General features: G+C 34.6%; 1 protein-coding gene across 1 annotated transcript in view; it reads left to right on the forward strand.

Annotated features, from left to right (window-relative positions):
- Smp_172200 (tyrosine kinase) overlaps nt 1–23,441 on the forward strand; it is a gene marked incomplete at both ends in the record, with an annotated part of 50,889 nt that overhangs the window by 22,181 nt on the left and 5,267 nt on the right. The window contains 2 exons of the mRNA XM_018798010.1: nt 19,133–19,236; nt 19,906–20,223. Of these exons, the coding sequence (XP_018652994.1) occupies nt 19,133–19,236; nt 19,906–20,223 (422 nt within the window). The remainder of the gene's footprint in view (nt 1–19,132; nt 19,237–19,905; nt 20,224–23,441) is intronic.

Below are 23,441 nucleotides of genomic sequence, written 5' to 3' on the forward strand. Positions count from 1 at the left end.
CTCCTATTTTCTCTTTGAATTTTTCTCCTTTACCCTCCGCTTTCATTGTTGCTGTTGTTGTTTAGATTTTGTTGCATTTTTCTTTACCTCTTTTCATTCACACTTTCATAATTACACAAAATAAACAACCAAACTACGGTTACAACAACATCAATACCGATAACAAGAATGTTTGGTAAAACAAAAAAAGAAAGAAAATAATTGACCCAGTAAAAAGCAGTAATATACACATGATAAAAAGGGAAACAGAACACAAATGTTATTTAATCCATAATTATTCACAGTTAGCAAATTATCATATAAATTGTATTACCTTTGATATACAACTAGAAAGGAATGTAATGTGTACAGATTAAGCTTCATTTCTATCCCCACCCACTCCCAATCAACTAACCAAATAGTTCACTTGGTGTTGTTTACTTGTATCTTCCCATTGTGATTTAGGACTGCAATTGATCAGTCTCTTATTGGCATATGTGCATCCTATGCGCACTGCCTCGACATCGCCTGAAGTCATAAGCTTTATAAGCAAATAGTTGTTTATTTTTTCCAAGTAGAAAATAAAACTAAATAAATAAATTATAAGAAAAGCGACGTGAATGAACGGATTGATTTTCTACGTGAACATTTCAAATTCATGATAAAATACTCCTTGAACAATGGTTATAACAGTAATAATGTTCCAGAGTCAGAACTTCAATAAGTATCTCAGTGATCATTCAGTAGACCATTAGTACTCAATGATTCTTAAGACTCCCTTTCTTCCTTACCCTCCGTTTAAAGATAATGAATCAGTAGTTCAGTATTGGGTGTTATTCAATCTTTCATTAAATTGAGCATAATCTAGTGATAAGAAATTTAGATGAGACTTTAATTTATGGACGACCTTTGAGCGACTCTAAAGTGACCTTGAGAATGTTCACCCACTTACCAGAGCCGAATGAGGGCTATAAATCTGTGTGAAGAATAAAGATTATGATTTACATTTGATGATAAGGGCTAAGAATTAGATTTAGAGCTTTCATCACGAGCTAACATCAGTTAAAATGTGAAAACGCCAAATGGATGATCGAATTTCGCGCCAAAATCCGAAATTTGTTATCCTAAACCTGATTGGTTCGTCCATAAATTATAGTCTTGCCGAAACTTCTTCATGAATTCATGTAATTTAATATCCATTTTTCGTAGAATTTCAACATGTCATAAAATCTTGATTCTTACTTCTTTGCATACACCATTACTTTGATCTTTCTCAGTGTTCAAGCAAAGATGTATATTGTATTTTCTAAGCCAGATATGACTTATCTATGTTTTAAGATATTCGTAGAATTGATTCATTGAGACTATTTAGGACTGAGTATCGTAAATTCTGTGATGTAATTTACAAATCATTTGTCAGTCGGTAATATACGTACATATATTAAATGTTTAGCGAGTAGTTAGGTATAAGTTTTTCTTTTCATTTCAAGTATGAAGATGATGCGAATTGGGAAAACTAACACTAACAGTTGTACGTTAATAGGTTTTTATAAATATATTTTATTATCTGATAATAATCAACATATGCTCACTAATGACTTGCTTCAAGAGGTATTTCCTGGAGTTCTGGTGAGAAACAGTGACCAGTGGAGGTCAACCGAGTCTGTTGTGAGATAGTAACTCACTGAAGACATTGGTGAATGGTTGCTCAAGTTCATGGATTAGTTGAAGTTAGACATTAACACCATGGATGCCGACTCAGTGGTCTATCGGTTAAGTGCTCTGATGCGAGACTGGTTGGTCCTGGGTTCGAAACTCGTGAGTCGGGATCGTGTATGCGCGCTGATGAGGAGTCACAAAATAAGACGAAACGGCCGTCCAGTGCTTCCAGGTTTTTCATTGTGATCGAGCTTTAATTGACACATGATTTCAAGCATATAAACTGATATTCATTAAGCCTAGAACTGAATGATATAACTGCGTACCTGTACTGCGAATGTATTTTTCAACAAATTGCCATCAATTACCGTTTAAATTTTAGGTTTAAAGTAGTTAGTCCCTTTGATAAATTTGGATAGTGTAATAAGAAGATGAAGATTATCAAAACTGTGGTACATTAGCGTAATACATTTTGAACAATCTGATCATACATAATATACTTGTTAAGTATAATTATATATAAAAACAAAAAGGTCAACTAGACAAATGAAGCAGCAGACTAAAGTAATAAAGAAAATAATATAAGCAAAAGCCTGAAAAATCACTAAGCTGAAAAACAAACAAACAAGATCTATCAATTTTCTGTAATCATCATCATCATCATCATTAGATTATCATACTTGGTTTCATAAATTATGGTTTATTTAGATTTTATTCATACATTTCTAATCTTTTCGTCGGTATCACAATTTTGATGACTGAAAATCCTCTTACCTCTTGTTTTCTTCCGTTTTTTTTTTCTTATTCTTAAGGAAAATACAATATCTAATACATTAAACAGGTGTTTTGTTTAATCCGTTACTATGACGGTATCGTGTTCTCTTTTTCTCCCTCCCTCGATGTCTCGTTCGTTAGATTGTTTGCTTAATACTTTCCTCTATTTTCTCTCTCTACCCTTATATTATTTATTTTCTGACTTCTATGTCTGGTCTAGAAGTTTTTTTCCGATTACGAGAATAGTGGTGTACAATAGTTGTTTAACAGTATATATCATGAACGCACTACCACTGTGTAAATGTTTATACACTCACTACGTACAAACATACTCGTATGTTTGGTAATATGGTAGCATGTCCACATTTTGGTTGGGATATCTTTTTTTGTTCTGCTCTTGTTTTGTTACCGTATACAATTATACATTAAGACGCTCTGTCATGGCTCTCCAGAATTGAGAAATCATCGTGTAGACAATTGGCACGTTGCCAATTCTCAATAATGTTTATATGCATATTTAATTTTAAATAGCTAATTTTTCCCTTTTTTTTCAGAATTAATTAGACATATTATAGGTATGATGTGATATGTATATATTATAAATGAATATAAACTTGTATATTTCAGTTTATTTTTTTTAATGACCGCATAAAAATAGGTTTCAACAGCTAATTACTGCCATAATATTTCCTACCGATCGTAAAGTTGAAAACGTCTAGTCGTTTTTTTTGTTAATCAGTTACTGGTACGCATATTACTGACTTCCTATCTGTTTCTTATAACCATACACTACTTCCACGCTTCCAATTGAATAATGGAAAAATGAGGCAAAATATAAGTAAAAGCCTTATTCCTAGGTTAGGTATGTGTAGAAAATTGAGTGTGTTCATAAAGTTTCATGCGGTCTCGGTCTTCTAGAACTCTTTGGCGATGTATTCAATATAGTAATAGTACTCTAGGTAATCATTCAATCAGAACACTACACAATTCTTCATTTTTCTGGATATTCCTGAGGAAATGCTATTCCATATTCATTAGATAAAATGTTTCCTAGGCGGTTTTAGACTCTCCAACAGACTAATGAGAACAAATTTATTATTCTGTTCACGATCAATTATAATCCATTTTTGATGTATGATAACATAAATTATTTTCTAAATCAGGATTTTTTTGCATAATTTAATTACTGACAAATAGCGATTGCCTACCAGCTGATGATTTGACTGCGTTTTCAAGTATAAACACCCTAGATCACACATATATGTTCATGCACAAACGGAGCCTTAATGTACAAAAAAAATTCAAAAAATGTACATAACATTAATTGTAGCTACTTACTATTACGTAACAATTAGATAGGTTTCGCTTAAAGAATTAATAAACAGTACTTAGAAACTACTGAAATAATGTTAATAAGTTTTTTATAGTTGATTTTACATTAGATAAGCCCCCGAATGCCCTGTTACGGCCGAGAGTGGGGAGAGTCCTCTTCCCCTCTCGAAATGCTCTTATATGGCCACGCATATGCAACCACTGATAGGGAAGCCCTACTCACTGCCTTCTCGTGACGGGGGTGTTATTTACGAAATTGAGAGAACGAAAAGTGGATGTTCGGCGCTTTAACCGGGTTGGTGGACATGATGAGTCCACCGAGGGAAGTTAGAAAACCCTGATTCAAAACCAATGATGCACATGGGCTCCAGCATCCTGAAGGAACAAATGGCGTATGAATCAATCGTTGGTCACCGGCTTCCATGGGACTGCATCTCCTCACTATGCTCCACTGCCTTGTGGATCGGAACTTAAGGTCAAAGGCTCGGGGTGTGACCCCCTAAGAAAACCACCTGCTTCAGTTTGGCACCTGGCAGTATCACAGCACTCATGCAAATCAAATGAGATTTGTGTGGCGCATATATATATGGTGCCTCTTTGTACCAATATTTATGTGTTCAAATAAATAAATAAACATTAGATAAGCTGTTACAAGATTGAATTGGTAGTTAAAAAGGAATAATTTTAATGAAAAAAGAACAGTGTTTGGAGAATCCTTTCTACAAAGTATGTTATCCTCGTTTTGTTTAAATTTGTTAAGTGAAATGACCAGATCATAAGAATGGCGGTCATACTGTTAATCCAACTTTAAGTTGTAATTATCTTTGTCCATATTTTCTGCATAAAACGCAGATTGGTCACTTAGATAATAATCATCTGCTTGTTGAATTAAGCTTCAATATCTGAACCCTGACCAATCTCCTGTCCCGCTTTAACAATTGAGGTCGACACTGAGATGCTATATAAGTTTAAAGGTATTGGACATTCCATCCTGTTACACATCAAGTGACTACCTTCAACTCCACAGTTTAGTTTGATATTAATTTGAACTAGATGACCGAGAGTGTGTCGTACGATCATCCAATTGTAATAAAACTCATAGCATTCAACAGCTGATACATCCTTATCAATAAAGAACGAAAGCGTCTTGATCATGCAGCACTAGGTAGCACATATTGACTGTTATTTTCATTTCGTAAAACTGTCCATAATAATTAATAAATCTGTTGGAACTGCATGAAAATTTAATAGCATAATCGTTTAGAAATGTACAAGTAAAATTAATCTCAAACTAACTAACTAATCTTTTCTTTCCCTTCGTTTACTAGTTCCTCACAGTATATACGAAAGTAGAAGTAATACAAACGTAATTTACTCTCATCTAGTTGTAGTAAATTGTAAAAACAAATACAGCGTAAAGTTATTGTAAAGATGAAGTCGAAATTGTTGTCTTTGGAAAGACTTCTTCTTAGAAGTAACAAAACTACTCAGTGATTTACTTTTTGTCGTATTTAAAATGCATTAGAATGAACTAATAAATGAATGAATGTAGCTAATTGGTTCTCATTCATTGGGTGAAAAGAATCCTATTTTACTGTATCATCTTTGTAGTGTACTTAGTCTAATTAAATCCTGTAAGTAGATTTAATTATATAGAATACTGTTTCATCTTATTGCATTCAAAGTTCCAAATTAAATGTTTGAAGACATCAATCAAACGAAGCAATACTAAATTTAGAAGGTCCTGAATTCTGTTGTTTATATGACTCCTAGTTAGAGTTTTTGAAGGTTGTTTGTTAAGTAGGTTTAAGCTGTTTTCAACCTACTGGACAGTATAATTTGTTACTTATATCTTCTTATTAGAAGTCTCCTGATTCATTACGTGATTTGTAACCATGTAAAAATAATTTTAGACTTCTAAACCCAAGTCAACTGGAAATCAAATCTCTAATTCTGTTATCCCTCTTTCTTCAGTGCTTAATAACTAATTATCTGTAGAGAGTTGGAAGTTTTAGATTTAAACAATAATCCAGTATCACGAATATTTACTAAAGAATCCCATACTAGGACAAAACATGTGTTCAATGCCTTTTGGTTTTCAATTTTAGTTTAGCTGAGGAGTTCCGCAATAGGACGAAACGGCCGTCTAGTGCTTCCACGTTTTCCATGATGGTCTAGCTTCAATTGATCCATGATTTCAACTATATATAAAATTTTTTAGTTTAACTTGGGTTGTTTTTCGTAATCTCAAGCGCATTCAACACCTTCCTTCAATTCCTTTATCATAAAAGTGTTTTTATATTATAACAATGAGCAGGTTATTCTTTATTTTTATTATCAGAAGTGGTTTTGTTCAGATTTAGTATTTTCATAGTTGAAAGCATGAGTCAATTGAAGCTAAACCACCATGGAAAACCTGAGAGCACTGGACGGCCAAATCGTCCTATTGTGGGACTCATCAGCAGTGCGCATCCACGATACCGCATCACGGGATTCGAACCCAGGACCTACCAGTCGCGCGCCAGAGCACTTAATCGATAGACCACTGAGTCGGCATCCGATGGTGTTAATGTCTAACTTCAACCAATCCACGAAGTTGAGCAACCGTTCAGTGAATTGTCTTCAGTGAATTGTTATCTCACAACAGACGTGGTCTGAACTCCACTGGTCACTGTTTCTCACTGGAACTACTGGATTTACCTCTCGAAGTCAGTCACTAGTGAGCATATGATTATTATTTTTATTATTATTATTATTATTATCAGAAGGAGTTTTGTGGAGATTTAGTATTTTCATAGTTGAAAGCGTGAGTCAATGTCACTGAAATATACTCATCATTTCAATTTTATGTGTGGGTCTATTCACCATAAATTATATTATGTTACATTATCATAGTGGTAAAATCTATCATAACTATAACTATCTTTTTGTTACCTCAACTACATAGAAATGATTTCTTTTAATGGTGGTCTAATAGCACATTAATAATAAGACAATGTATATTAGTTTTATTAGATGAAAATTAGTCCCTTTACAAAAATATTTTGATATTTTCTTTGTATGTTTATCCATTTCTATGGAGGGGGGGTAGGGTGAGGGTAAATAAATAGTTGACTAGATTAACACTTAAATTGATCTAATTTATCCGTTAGATTACCCAGTTTCACAATGAACATGAGTCATATTTTCATTTTTGTATTCTGTTAAATCTATTCTCTTTTTTATGTTTGCATTTGTGAACAGAATGATGGTAAATATGCCCAGTGTGTTGTTGTATCCTTTCATGAATTTAATTTTTCATTATAAACTTGATGTTTTGTTTAAATGGATAAGTTTGTATTCATATAAACAGTTGTTGTATTGAATAGATATTTTTTGATTTTCATAGTTGTAATCATGAGTCAATTGAAGCTAGACCACTATGGAAAATCAACACCGTTGGTTGACGGCTCAGTGGTTTATCGGTTAAATGCTCTGGTGCGAGACTGATAGTTCCTAGGTTCGAATCTCGCGAGTGCAGGATCGTGGGTGCGCACTGCTGAGGAGTCCCACAATAGGACAGAACGGCCGTCCAGTGCTTCCAGTTTTTCCATAGTGGTCTAGCTTCAATCGACTCATGATTACAACTATGAAAATACTGAAATCTCCACAAAACCCCTTCTGATTTTTTTTATTTGTTGTTCTATAAAAGGTCTGGTTTTTGTTATTACCTTTCTTCAAATATGACAGTTTCAATAGGCTTGAATTTTAAAGGTAATCGTTTGAAGTGAACCTATTCAAGATAAAATATGAGTGTTTGAAATGATTGTAGGTATGGTGGTAAAAATGTACATGACCTTGAATTTGTAACTCATCCATTTTGTAATATTCAATATGTGTATGGTATTATGCATTTTCAAAGGTTTCCCTGTTTGTTTAATGGGTGAGCTCTACGCATAAAGACATTACTTTCACTATAGATTTTACTTAATTTGTTTTCTTTCACCCAGCAATCTGGGGTACTCTGTAGTGACATATTCATAGAAGACATATGTAGAGATAGTTTTCAACGAATGAAATAAAAAGCCTTCCATTGAAAATCATGCTCTTATATACAACACTCTCCCAGTAAATAAATAGATATACTCGAAAACTCTAGATATTAGACATTTCTTGAACACTGAAAAAGGATGGTTTTCCTCACTCGTGAAAATGATTGGTCTATTCTTAGTGTTAATTGACTTAAGAAAATTTTGTGAATCATTCTCTTTTCCTCCTGTTGTAAAAGTAATCATATGGAAAATTAAAGAAATCTCTACATACATATGGATCATCCTGAAACAGAGAAATCGTCTAATCGCTAGAATGTCAAATGGGACTACCAGATATTAACTATTAGGTTTAGAAAAAAAAAGTTTGATTATACAAATGAGAATATACAGCTCTATATACCACTCTATTAGCTAGCTATACTTTTTATGGGATGATTAAAGATTTTCTTAACCTGTTTGGATCTCATTCATTTTGAGATATTTAAAATTCCTGACCACCAATTAGTTAAAACGTTAAACCAGTCAACCATAACTTGTATTGATACTTGTAACTGATTAAAACTTTTCTCAATCATTTTACATCACAACCAAATGAATGTCATCTGAAGATTCTTTGAAAACTGCGAAACTTCAGTAGTTAATTTTTTATCATTAAATATTTTGCATTCAATCTTGTTTACAGTTCATAGGTGTGTATTGGCACTAAAGTTTATACAATTGAACATGACAACTGTCCACTAGTGTTTACCACTTTTCTTTTATCCCCTATTAGAATTGTACCAATATATAATAAATATTCACGTTTCTTTTCAGTGTTATGAATTAGAAATTATGAAATCTGAAGGGGGATTTTGTGGAGATTTTAGTAATTTTGTAGTTGAAATCATGAGTCAAGTGAAGCTAGACCACCATGGAAAACCTGGAAGCACTAGACGGTCGTTTCGTTCCATTGTGGGACTCCTCAGTAGTGTGCATCCACGATCCCACCTCGAGAGATTCGACATCTTATGCTCACTGGTGACTGACTTCAACAGGTATTTCCTGGAGTTCTAGTGAAAAGCAGTGTTCAGTAGAGTTCAACCACGTCTGTTGTGAGATAGTAACTCACTGAAGACATTGGTGGATGTGTCGCTCAATTTCGTAGATTGGTTGAAGTTAGACACTAACACCGCTGAATACCAGCAAGCTCAGTGGTCTAGTGGTTAAGCGCTCGCGCGCGAGATCGATAGGTCCTGGGTTGGAATCTCGTGAGGTGGGACCGTTGATACTCACTGCTGAGGAGTCCCACAATCGAATGAAACAGGTGTCCAGTGCTTACACGTTTTCCATGGCGGTCTAGCATCAATTGACTCGTGATTTCAATTATGAAATCTATTTAGTTTGTATGTAGCTGATGAAAAACACAATAAAATTTATTTTATTCTACAAATATCACTTTTCTTGTTGTTGTGTCGCTTTGTTTACATCATCCTGAATAGAATTAAGTTGTTTATTTATTGAACAGTAGTGAAAATGGTTTTATCTAACCGGTTAACATTTAGTAGTTACGTGGGATTTTTTACTTAAACCTTTGAACGTACAACCGTATAGAAGAGATAGATCTCTTTAGATAATAGATGACTTTATAAATATAAATAAGAATGTTTAATGACCAGTTGAAGTTTTACACTGTTTTTTTTTAAGGAAAAAGATTGAAATAGAATCTCAACTTTCGTTATTGATATCATAAGGATTTTTTGTTTAAATATCATCATGTGTCTATTCAGTTAGAATACTAGATGAATAAATACTAATTTACTGATATATAATGCATATCACAGATATCAAGTATGTTAGTCAGTGAATAATATTTCTGATAAATCTTCTGATGGAACTCTTGAATTGGTTTCCTCAGTTCTTCTATAACCCTATGCTAAATCTATACGACACAAGAGAAAAGGCGTGAACTGTGAAAAGAACGCTTTTGTTCATAGTAGGTATATTTACAGAAAATTGAAGATATATACAGCATTTACTGTGGTCTTCGGCTTTTGGAAGCTTCTGGAACCTCACCAAACATTATTAGCAAGATAGGTAGTCATTCAATCTTGGATATGACACATAACCTATTCACTTTGTAGATGTTCCTGAGACACTAATATTCAGTGCTGATTGAATAAAATGTTTCCCAGTGTTTTCAGGGCACTTCTAGGCTTTTATTTGAGGAATACTCTTGGTCTCCCCAACAATTTCACATTTGAATTACTGAACAAAATTTTTTAAAGAAAGTTGAATACATAATTTCTCACAATTGATTGATCACTGGGTGGTGATCAATGTCATACGTGTCAAGTCCTTCTTAGTGCTGATCGAATGCCAAGTAACACGAAATTCGGGTCCAGGGTTTCCTGTTGACCACCTCCAACCACCATCTTATCTCAACATAATTTCTCATTGTGATCCTCCCTTTTCTTTTTCTTCAAGTGACAAATTTTTGTTTTCAGGAAATTTTGAATTCCCACTTTGTTTTTAATATCTCAACTTTTCTAGAACATATAATTTTAATTGATTTAAGAAAAAAAAATTAATTTCCGCTTAAAATGAATATGACCACTTTCAGTGATCATTACTTGTTGTGTACATATATGCATCTTTTATTTTTTTTTAAAAAAAAGGAGGTTTAAATGTAACGTTGCTAAGGAAGATACCCATAAACACTTTTTTTGCTATTCATGAAAAGCTTTTGTTGTTCAACATTTAATTGTCACCATATAGAAGCTGTGAAATCAGATTACCATGGGATAGTGTTAGGGATGCTTAAAGATACTTGCCCAATTTGATAAAAACATAACTAATGTCTAATAAGTAGGATATCTTCAGCTTTACAATAGATATAATCTACAAAGAAGGATACCTTAAGTGTAGTGTTTGTAAATAAGTACTAATTATGATTGTGTTGTGTTTTTCTTTTGATGATCTTTAAAAAAAGTCGCCTTAGAAATAATTATATATAAACTTTACTTGAATAAACCAAGAAAAGAAATGTATTCATTATTCTAATTTATGTTCAATTAGTATTGTTTGTTTGAATCTTCCCATCGATTTGTTAGGACTGCAACTGTTCAGTCTCTAATTGGCATATGTTCATACTGTGCGTATTGCCTCGATATAGCCTCAATTCACAAGCATGGTAAGCAAAGATGGATAGTGGCTAGCAGTGGAATCCAGTTTGACGCGCGTTTCGTCCTATTTGGGACTCGTCACCTGAGTGGATAACGCGATGGCGTTTGGAGCGAAAGGTACTGGGTTCGAGTCCCAGAGTGAACACCAACTCTGAGATGCAGGTACATCCAGCTGACGAGTCCCAAATAGGATGAATTGCGCGTCCTGTATTCCACTGCTTTGCCCCCAAATGCCCTGGTACGGACGAGAGTGGGGAGAGTCCGCTCTCCCTCTCCAAATGCTCTCATATGGCTACGCGAATATATAGCCTCTGCCAGGGAAGTCCTACTCACTGCCTTCTCGTGGCATTAATGTTGTTCACGAAATTGAGAGGACGAAAAGTGAATGTCCGGCGCTTTAACCGGGTTGGTGGATGTGGAGGATCCACCTAGGGGAGTTCGAAAACCATGATTCCAAATCAATGGTGCACATCGGCTCCAGGATCCTGAAGGAACGAATGGCGTATGAACCAACTGTTGGTCACCGGCTACCATGGGAGTGCATCTCCTTACGATGCTCCACTGCCTTGTGGACTAGACCTTTAGGTCAAAGGCTCTGTGTGTGGCCCCCTAAGAAAACCACCTGCTTCAGTCTGGGCACCTGGGCAGTATCACAGCCCTCACACAAATCGAATGAGATTTGTGAGGCGCATATTTATCTGGTGCTTTTTTGTACCAATATTTATGTGTTTAAATAAATAAATAAAATAATCTGCTTATCCTAATTTATGGTTTATCACCTAGTTGCAAATATCTCAAAATAATGAATTAAAAACGAGACAATGGAGGTTGGCACAAAACTATACTGTTCAACTTGCCATAATCTACCAACTAACAAGAAAGGCTAGTAGCTGAGGCATTGCATCTAATACTAAATCTCATCTCTCTTAATAAAAAAGGAAGCAATAGCTATTCATTCAACTTTGACTTTTTGTTAAACAAACACACGTAATTCTATACCTAACTCACACTATTACCATACATATACATCAATTCGACTCTAATCTTTCATGTTACAAATTTTACAAATTTCTTATCATCTGTTAGAGGGATATAGATTGGATTAAAGCGTGTTTCATGCAGGATTGTGTTGGGGCACGCCTATTGGCTATTTGTTAACCAATCAGCGCTAAGGAGACTTAGAAAACATTATAGAAATTACAAATATAGTAACATTTTTCGTATTGTGATTTTTACTTCCGTCCAACCTTGTTATTTAGAATACAAGTACACTCTCGTTCATCTGTGTTCTACTTTAGGGACTTTTTGAGTGAATTGGTGTCCAAGATTACTAAGCAATAATAGTAGCTGGGTCGTAATGAGAGAAATCCTAACAGCATCATACTAACAGACATATACACAAATGTCCTATACAGATTCATCTTGACCAAATAATTCACATAATATTAAAATCATCAAACCTATGTTGCTTTCGATTGAACTAAATATTCTACTTTAGTCCTGTTTACTATTTTAACTTGAGTTAATTTGGTACGTTTATCTATTTACTGTCTGAGAAACAATTTAAATCAAGTTGTGAAACGTCAGAAATTTTAAATTTCTATTCTTTGAGATATCAATATATCTTTACTTTATTAGTAGTATCCTATGCCTGACCGTAGCTGCTACCTTGACATGGTGGTCGAGCTTGCCTATCGTGATGACCCAACCGAGCTATATTGGCTGGAACATATGTTCCTGTAGGTTCTACCATGCCAGGCAGGTCGATTAGAGAACGGTAAGGCCTTCCTTTTTTCCGCTTTCTTTCCGGATTCCAAGTTAGGGATTGCCTCGTGATGCAGTTTGGTGATTTGCTTAATGTATATCCGATCCACTTCCAACGTCTTTTCCTAATTTCCTCTTCAGCTGCAAGCTGGTTTGTTCTCTCCCATAAAACTCTGTTGCTGATAGTATCCGGCTGGTGAATATTGAGTATTGTTGTTGTTTATCCTACTCCACCTTTATTTCAGATAATTTTCTGTTTCTGTATTAAAAAGTGTTATTTAATCTAAACAAAGATAAGTATTTTTATATAGTTCAAATCATGAGTCAATTGAAGCTAGACCACCATGAAAAACCTAAAAGCACTGGATGGCCTTTTCGTCCTGCTGAAGAGTCCCACAAAAAAACGAAGCGGCCGTCTAGTGCTTTCAGGTTTTTCATGGTGGTCCATCTTCAATTGACTCATGATTTCAACTATAAAATTACTAAAATCTCCACAAAACCCCCTTCTAATAAAGATAAGTATTGTTATGAGTATTCATTCTCTTTGATACCTTTTTATTAGAAAAGTTATTTCTAAGTTAAATAATCAATAAATTATTTTATTCATTTTCTTATCAGCTACTCAATCCTCCCCTCCACACACACACATTCTGTGTAACTTCAAATGTTTTTCCCTTTCTCTTTGAGAATACGCTTGTGTTAATTCGACTAGTCATGATTATTATTATTATTAGCTTTATTCAATATAATATTTTTGTTACAATATAGAATTCTCAGCACCAAGTATTTCAACAAGTTTCCTTTATTTATTTCTTCATCTATCCTGACGATAAATATTCAGTGATCATCAGTTAGATGTTAGCACTTCAGGAATCGACATCTAAATAATGTTCATTCTTTTCAATACATATTGACAGCCACCACAATGTCTCTGATTGTACTTTACTGTTACTTGTACAATGAAAGATTATACACTTTTCATAAACTCACCTGTGAATAGGTTATGCGACTAATAGTATTATTTTATTTTATTATTTAAACACATAAATATTGGTACAAGGAAGCACCAGATAAATATGCGCCTCACAAATCTCATTCGATTTGTGTGAGGACAGTGATACTGCCCAGGTGCCCAGACTGAAGCAGGTAGTTTTCTTAGGGGGCCACACCCCGAGCCTTTGACCTAAAGGTCTGATCCATAAGGCAGTGGAGCATCGTGAGTAGATGCATTCCCATTGTAGCCGGTGACCAACGATTGATTCATACGCCATTTGTTCGTTCAGGATCCTGGAGCCGATGTGCACCATTGATTTGGAATCAGGGTTTTCCAACTCCCCTAGGTGAACATTCCGTGTCCACCAACCCGGTTAAAGCGTCGGACATTCTCTTTTCGTCCTCTCAATTTCGTGAACAACATTAATGCCACGAGAAGGCAGTGAGTAAGACTTCCTTGGCAGAGGCCAAATATTCGCGTGGACATGTGAGAGCATTTCGGGAGGGAGAGCGGACTCTCCCTACTCTCGGCCGTACCAGGGCATTTGGGGGCATGCGACTTATAGACGTAATGATGTGTTGAAACCGACAGAGAAACAGATAGAAGGAACAATTAGCTCAAATATTCAAGTAGGCTGGTGAAAAATGGAAAAAATCAGTCCTTATTTGTTTTTACTAAAATATATAATTTATACTTAAATTACATTTAAATTATTATTTTTGTTGTTTTTCTTTCAATGGACACTATCTATCTTTAGTACTACAAATGCCAATAATGATAACCTGATAGTTTTGTTTATTTCTATACGGTACATTTCTATTCGAATAAAATGTTTATGGAACATTATTAATTTATTTCATAGGAACAACAACAAGAAGCATTCCACTTTCATTCATTCACATCTTCATTATTCATTTAGAGAAGAAAAAAATTTATGGTTCTCCTTCTTCTCCTTCTTCTTCTTCTTCTTCTTCTTGTGTTAACATTTAACTGTTTACTTTCGGTTTATTAATGTTAACCCTTTTGAAAATATTGGTACATTAATGTTTGTCTAAAAGTTTGACAGTTTTTCCTCTTTTTTATTATTATCTAAATACAATTACAATTTTCTTTGATTAATTAGTCTAAAGGAGTGAGAAAAAAAAGAAAGAAAAGAAAAAAAAGACAAAAACGATCAATCCATTTAATTATTTACTTACTTACTTACGCCTGTTACCCCTTGTCGAGGAGCATAGGCCGCCTACCAGCATTCTCCATCCAACTCTGTCCTTGGCAATCTCTTCCAGTTTTTTACAGTTGCTATTCATCCTTTTCATATCTGCTTCTATTTCCCGACTTAATGTGTTGTTTGGCCTTCCTCTTTTCCGCTCCCCTTCACCATTCCAAGTTAGGGCTTGCCTTGTAATGCACATTGATAATTTCCTTACTGTATGTCCTATCCACTTCCAACGTCTTTTTCTAATTTCCTCTTCAACTGGAAGCTTGTTTGTCCTTTCCCACAGAAGGCTGTTGCTGATGGTATCCGGCTAATGGATGTTTAGTATCTTGCGTAGACAACTGTTTATAAATACTTGTACCTTCTTGACGATGGATGTAGTAATTCTCCGTTTAACGACGACTTAATCTAAACAGTTTAATTTAAATGAAGTAGAAATCGAAAAAAAGAGTACAAATTGTGTTCTTAATGTTATTGTAGGGAACGAGAACATAAGCAGGAACAACTAAACGCAATTTGAATGAAAAACTTACAGAATCTCTTAGTCAAATCTGAGAATCATACAGTAAATACTTCATTTGAAAAATATTCATCAATTGTCTGAAACTTTATTGTTCCTTCATTTTTATACTCATCACTTTTTGTTTTCGTTCTGTTCTTTCAAATCTTCTCGACCTTCTGCCGTCAGGCATTCCACTTTCTAATGGTGATACGTACTAATTATATCTGTCGACATCAGTAGCACACACATCACATTATCAGATTACTTATTACAAAATTTATTCTTAATGAAGAACAAAAGTTGAACCGTTTGAATGTATCAAACTATAACTATATTTAATTTTTCCCCATCACTTCTCTGTTTAATGTTAACTAAAACAGACTACTCCTAAATTAATATCAGAAGGGGGTTTTGTGGATATTATAGTAATTTCAATAGTTGAGATAATTAGTCGATAGAAGCTAGACCACCATGGAAAGCCGGTAAGCACTGGACGGCCGTTCTGTCCTATTGTGGGACTCCTCAGCAGCGCGCATCCACGATCCCGCCCCACGAGATTTGAATCCAGGACTTATCATTTCCGTGCGCGAGCGCTTAACCTCTAGACAATTGAGCCGGCCGTCATCCAACGGTGCTAATGTCTAACTTCAACCAATCAACGAAATTGAGCGACACATCCACCATTGTCTTCAGTGAGGTGCTATCTCACAGCAGACCTGGTTGAACTCCTACATTGATCATTCAATTCGAGATTATTGTTTAAATGATTCGTTTGAAAATATTTGCTCATTTCATTTTCATGAACACCTAATGATTAAAATGTCATTGTTTTTTATTCTTCTGTTAAAATCATTCTGATTCCATCACTATTAGCCTAAGACTATCGATTTACGGTTTATGTTAATTTCGTATATTAAACTATTTAACCAGTAAATTCATTAGAACCAAATAGTTTAATCAATAAAAAAAACATTATTCAGGGAATTTATAACTTCAGAAGGGGTTTTGTGGAGATTTAGTATTTTCATAGTTGACTTCGAGAGGTAAATTCAGGAGTTTTAGTGAGAAGCAGTGACCAGTGGAGTTCAAACCACGTCTGTTGTGAGATATCAATTCACTGAAGACAATTGGTGAGCGGTTGCTCAACTTCGTGAATTGGTTGAAGTTAGACATAAACACTATCGGATGCCGGACCAGTGGTCTATCGGTTAATTGCTCTGTCGTGAGACTGGTAGTTCCTAGGTTCGAATCTCGCGAGTGCAGGATCGTGGATGCGCAGTTCTGAGGAGTCCCACAATAGGACGATTTGGCCGTCCAGTGCTTCCAGGTTTTCCCTGATGGTTTATCTTCAATTGACTCACGCTTTCAACTATGAGAATTTATAACTTGTTATATGTAAGACTACTGAAACAATTGATTTATGAAGTGAGTTATCTCGAATCATCAGGATCATATGAGTAATTTTTTAACACTTGATGTAATCACATACCTACAATACGCATATTTTCAACCCTGTGGTTTAAATTATTCTGATTAATCACAGTCACTATTTTGATACGAATTTCATAGTCGGAAAGCAAGTTACCTCATAATTTTTTTCTTGTTGTTCCAATAAGGAACTTGTTAACGGCGGAACAGGCAAAGTTAAAAGTAATAATAAATAGATATTAATGACACTCGAGTATATTCTCTCACTTTTATCCAAAGTTTTTGCTGATGATGATGTCTGAAAGAAGTATGTAAATTTCACAATCAAATCACCAAACTCAAAAAAAAGAAACTCCAACAAAATATATTCGCGTTAAGTAGTCACTTGCTTAATGCTGTAAAAATGTGGCACATCAATTAATGTATAACAATTTTACCATGCTACCTGACTTATCTGGCATCAGTTATTTTGAAAATCGGTCAATCATGCTCGTGTTAATCACTGAACGACGATGAAATTATTGTTTTCCTTAAATGTTCGGTTAATACCATTTTTACAAACCTACCTGTTATTGAGATTGCTTCAGAAAAACAGTAACCGTAATTCGTTCTCAGTTCATGTTATTAGGATACTAGGGAAAACGCCTTGAGGAACTGTTTGGCTGCCCTTCAGTTACCTACTATCTTTAAAAAATTGTGAATAGAAATTAACTGTCAATGGGGTTGAAAAGTCTATCTAATATGAAGAGTGTGAGATCACCAAGACAAAATAGGCTGACTGAGGCTATTTCTAAGGTTGACAGTCAAGTTCTAGCAGTTAATTTGACTGACATATTACCTGAACATTAGGAACTGGACGTAATTTCGTCTGATTGGTCTCGATACATGATCCCCCAAAGACTAAAATCATGTGATAATCACAGAACAATCAATTTTATGTCTAAAATATTAGGCTCTACAATAATATAAATCTTATTTAGTGTTCTTAGCTGGCCGACTTGAGAGAATCAGACTTGTTTCCAATGAGGACGCAGATATATATTGACCGAATATTCACTTTTCCTTAACTTTTGTAACAATGACATACATCCGATTGTAATTGTATTTCTTGACAACAAGGTTTTTTCCATCAAGGTCTATTGCTAAAATATTTGCCAATCGAGAACATAAACCTTGTGAAGTCATTATATTTGGGTATTATTGGTAGAGTCGGGGAGTACGGCAAGCTGTCATCAGAATTGTCAACTTCCATCAATGTTCATTGAGGTTGCTCACTATTCACCTTTTTAGTTTCTTTCCGCCATATAAGTTCCTATAGAAATTATGCTTTCCTCATCTAACATTCCTAGGGATGATCTCTTACCAGGAGGTTCAGCTGTTCATCTAGAATGTGGAAGTGACATTGTTCTATTAGATGAAGACTTCTAAAAATTCTTTAGTCCTCTGATAATTCGGGATCAACAATCGCTTGTAATGTATGCATAATGTTATATACCAACCGAAGAGCAAACATACTGCTCAGTAGTTAGCCCTGTATTGCTCCACTGCCATGCAAATTAGTCTTGAGAATTAAAGGACATACACAGACTGCGGATATTTCATTTTTGATGTCTTTGTTACATTGCTATCATATTTTGGGACTACTGAGGGAAAAATTTTAAGGTTAGACTCAGAGTTACTAGGCAGCGATAAAGATCAAATTGCTGAAGCTGGGAATCCTCATCAACTGAGGCTGTTAGAATGTGCGTTATGTGTAGCTAACCACCAGCTCCCTCGACTGCTTATATTAGCTGTTGTAGAAGTTAGCGTGAAGAAAGCTAGAGGCGGGTAAGCCAAGAACGTGTCACTAATTCATGAAGTCATTGGTTGTTGGTCTGAACCATGGTGGCAGATTCAAACTTTCTGGTTAGAATCTGCGCGATCAGCAGTTGGAGACATCGGGTGATATGGCTCAGAATCAATTGCAATGGCTTAGGCTTAATCACATTTTATCTTCTTCTACAACTTGATTTTCAGTATCATTCCATATTTAACTTTTAATTCTGTCTTTTTGAACCATACCTATAATATTTAGTCTTTCTGACTATCATTACTGTTGCAATTATTCTACTCTATTCACCATCTATCCTGTTGTTCTAATGTGGTTTGGCAACTAGTGCATATTTGTGATAGTCTTTGCGTTGATTATGACCGACTTACATTTAATATCTTTTCATGTCTATTATATCACTATGTTTCTCAATTAAATCTTTTCTTGCTTTTAACGACGCATCATCTTCCTGCGAACTATAGTTGGTACTTTCGAAGTATATCAAGAAAAGATTCAGAACGTCTTTTATTATTGAAAGGAAATATTCGTGGGACATTTCTGGTTCGAGCTAGTGAAACAACAAATGGTAAGCGCTTCTCTCACCCTTTGTATATACTTATTACTAATGATAAATGGTTTAAATAAATTTCTCTGGTTAACTATTTTTTACCAAGATTCTTTTTTAACGGGATTGATTTGATAAATTCATCCCCAACCATCTTTCTCCTTTATCCGGGAGCAGCCATAACCTATGAAGGGATCCAGAAAGACTCATTATCAATAAAAGCCGATTTTTAATTATGTTTCATTACTGTGCTTCAGCTTTATCAGTTGATAAGTAGATCGTGAATGTAACCGTCACTCACTTAGACAATGTATTATGAGCGATCAGGTAGTGGAACGACTTCGGTATCTATAGCATGTACCAATTATTATAAAGGGTTGTTTAAATTTTCAACATGCTTAGAACTTATGCCATACGTGTATAACTTTGCTTACTGATTAATCTACGTACTCAAGTCTCATGAGTATGGTTCATTGTAAAGTAAAATGATTCAAGTCTATTTTTTTAAATCTGATTAATGTAAAGTAAGTATATCATGTTCTGATAAGTAGCTGATTTGGACACGCATATACTAAGTGTAGCAGAATTGGACAACTACGATTAAGAACGGGTAGATACTAAATTTTCCATGGTTTATGATTATGTTTTTCATTTTATTATTGTTTCTCTTCTCCTCCTCCTCGTCTTAAGGTGCTCTATCCTTGTCAGTGCGTGATACAGAACAACAGAGAGGTGAAACTGTAAAACATTATAAAATTAAACAATCCTCTGAAACTAATGATGTATATATAACTACAAAACAAGTCTTTCCTGATTTAAAATCATTAGTTATTCATTATTCTAATCAAGCGGACGGTTTATGTTGTTGTCTTACACGTCCATGTCCAAGACCACCTCCTGTACCAACTGATTTATCAAGATTAACAAGAGATCAATGGGAAATTTCACGTTCTTCATTAAAATTAATTGAATTATTAGGCGCTGGTCAATTTGGTGAAGTTTGGAAAGGTAAATTATACTGACACTACTCTATTTTGAAGTAGTTTATGATATACGTTTATGAAGTATAAATTTGTAGTGTTTAACTTTAATTACCTTCAATAAAACGATGTAATTTATCTTTCAATGTTGGAATCAGATCTGTTTGTAAAATAGAAAACAATCATCTTGATAAAAGTTAAATGGTAGCTATCTGTCGGTTGATTAGAATAGAATTCAGTGAAAACGTGGAAAAATACTTGATCAAACGATGCGACGAAAGAAGTCTATTCCTATTTCAAACCTCCAACTATTGGTTTATTCTCTTTTATTAAGGTTGAATCAGAAAGCGCTCAGTTCTTCATATATCTTACACTAAGAGTCAACGATTTTGTTGTTTCATAAAATTTTAAGGATTAAGAAATCCCCTCATTGACTCTAACTAATATCATACTTTGTTATAGTTGGCTGTTTTTTGATTTACTTCATTCGATCCAGATGTAGATTGTTTATCTGCCTTTTTTAAAGAAAAATTTACCTTAAAAATCAAGACTACCTATTCACAGCCCGTACTATTGAAGCTTACTAGGTTTCAGTTACTCAGAAAAAGAAAATTGTAAAAATTTAAAAAAGGATGTCATAATTAGTCAAATACTGTTGTAGTAAATGAAGACTTGGTGGGGGATAACCATACAATGATTTAGTAAAATGTGAAAATCATACATTAAGTACATCGTTAGCACATCTTTGAATCGTTTCTTACCAATTTCATCGTTCTTTCATTCCTATTGTTATTAGAATTACTCCCTGTTTACATTACTGTTCTCTTCAATTCGATCTTCTGGTTCCTCTACTTCCCGGCATTCCACTTTTAATTGGTGTTATATACTACTTATATCTGTCAATATCAGTAGCATATTACCACACTTTATATATACCTTAAATAATTACTTATAAGTAGTGTTCACGATATGTTAATGCTTTAATATGCAACTGATCTGTTTTCAAGTTTCATAGTTTGCTGATTTCAAGCTGAAGTTTGTTGTATTGATTGAATAGTGAACTGTTTGAACTAATCACATATGTTCAGATGAATTTGAATAGCTGAAATAGTTTCGATAGAATCGGTTAATTTTAAGTAAAGTGATGATGTAATTACAATTTAGGTTGTATATCGTTGTATTGTATGAACTGGTAATCAGTTCACAGATTACATCTTATTCAAAGCTGTCGGAGAAACTGATACATATACCAGATTGACTGATTGTTTGAATTAGTATAAAGATTACATTTGATGTTATATAAATTCCTAGAAAACAAACTATGCCTCTGGTAAGTAAATACCGTTTAAAGCTTCATAATTTTGTAAGCCATAGTTTACTAATCAATGGCTTCATCCGTCGAATACAATTCGTGGTCATCCCAGGTTTCCTAGATGTCTTATTCAGCCGCTGTTCGAATAACTCAATACTTCTGAAGGAAAACAGGTTATCGCAAGACTGAAGGAAAAGTTTGTGAATGACTGTGTATAAAAATAAAATTCAAAACTCATCGGTTACGCTTATCTGGAGTCCGATGTGATAACATTTCCTGATAAGGTATAAACTCATTTCACAAGCTAATCAATTACCCATTAACCTATTGAGTTATTATGGACTATTGAAGCGTTTACTTGTCTGACTAATTATTTCTTATTTATTCTAGTCTGATCTCATTGAAAACTGTCCATAAATACAGTCTATAATAATCTACTTAGTGTTTATCAATTCATTACCAAGTATTACATATTATTATCAGAAGGAGGGTTTTTGTGGAGATTTTAGTAATTTTATAGTTAAAATCATGAGTCAATTGAAGCTAGACCACTATGGAAAACCTGGAAGCACTGGACGGCCGTTTCGTCTCATTGTGGGACTCCTGGAGTTCTAGTGAGAAGCAGTGACTAGTGGAGTTCAACCGGGTCTATTGTGAGATAGTAACTCACTGAAGACAATAGTGGACGGTTGCTCGATTTCGTGGATTGGTTGGAGTTAGACATTAGCACCGTTGGATGACGGCCAGCTCAGTGGTCTATCGGTTAAGTGCTCTGGCGCGAGACTGGTAGGTCCTGGGTTCGAATCTCGCGAGGCGGGATCATGGATGCGCACTACTGAGGAGTCCCACAATAGGACGAAGTGGCCTTCCAGTGCTTCCAGGTTTTTCATAGTGGTCTAACTTCACTGGACTCATGATGTCAACTCTATAATATTTCTCATTCATTAAATTATTCATTTTTATTAATATTATTATCTATTAAATGAAATATTCAGGAAAATGGAATGAAACTATTGAAGTTGCTGTAAAAACATTAAAACAAGGTACAATGACTAAAGAAGAATTTCTTAAAGAAGCACGTATTATGAAACAATTACATCATCCAAGACTTGTACGTTTATATGCTGTAGTTACAGCGGAACCAATTTATATTATTACAGAATTAATGAAGAATGGAAGTTTATTAAAATATTTACGTGATGGTCCTGGTAAAGAATTAGGATTAAAACCATTAATTGATATGATGGCACAGGTAATGTATTTTATATATGCTATAGTGAATTGGTTTTATTCTTCCTATCTAAGAATAGTTTAAAGATAGTGTCAGTTTGTGTGTATGTGTAAGAGTGTAGATATAATACGACGACAACAATAACAACATGTTTATTATATTCACCGTATTCATATTTCATGAAATCTTGATGAGGCAATCTATTTATGTACTACTCAGTCAGTCAGTCAGCTACAACGTAGGACCAGGCACATATATGCATCGGTCTAAGTTGCCATACCTCGTTAGTACAACAAGATGAACACCGGATTCATAGAAGCAGTTAATTCAGTGGTGGTGGTAGTATATAAAAGATAGGTTGTATTTAAGGATATAGTATTACTTACGCCTGTTACTCCTATTGGAGCATAGGCCGCCGACCAGCATTCTCCAACCCACTCTGTTCTGCGAAGGATATAGTATTTCATGCAGAAATTCACATATCTCTCTATTTATTGATTGTGGTTACATCAGCAGTACGTCTGCCCTTAAGCCATGATATGAAAACCGCTTCAAAACATGCTTCCTTACAATATAAAGTACGAGGAAGGAGTAATCCCACTTTCCAGACAAGCACATCAGAGATATGTAGAGGATAATTACGGTATGTCTTGTGAGAGGTACACCACACCGAGACGGGCGCTTTGGCAGAAATTGAAAAAAT

This window comes from Schistosoma mansoni, chromosome 6 (assembly GCF_000237925.1).
Source record: "Schistosoma mansoni strain Puerto Rico chromosome 6, complete genome".
NCBI classification, from domain to species: Eukaryota; Metazoa; Platyhelminthes; class Trematoda; order Strigeidida; family Schistosomatidae; genus Schistosoma; species Schistosoma mansoni.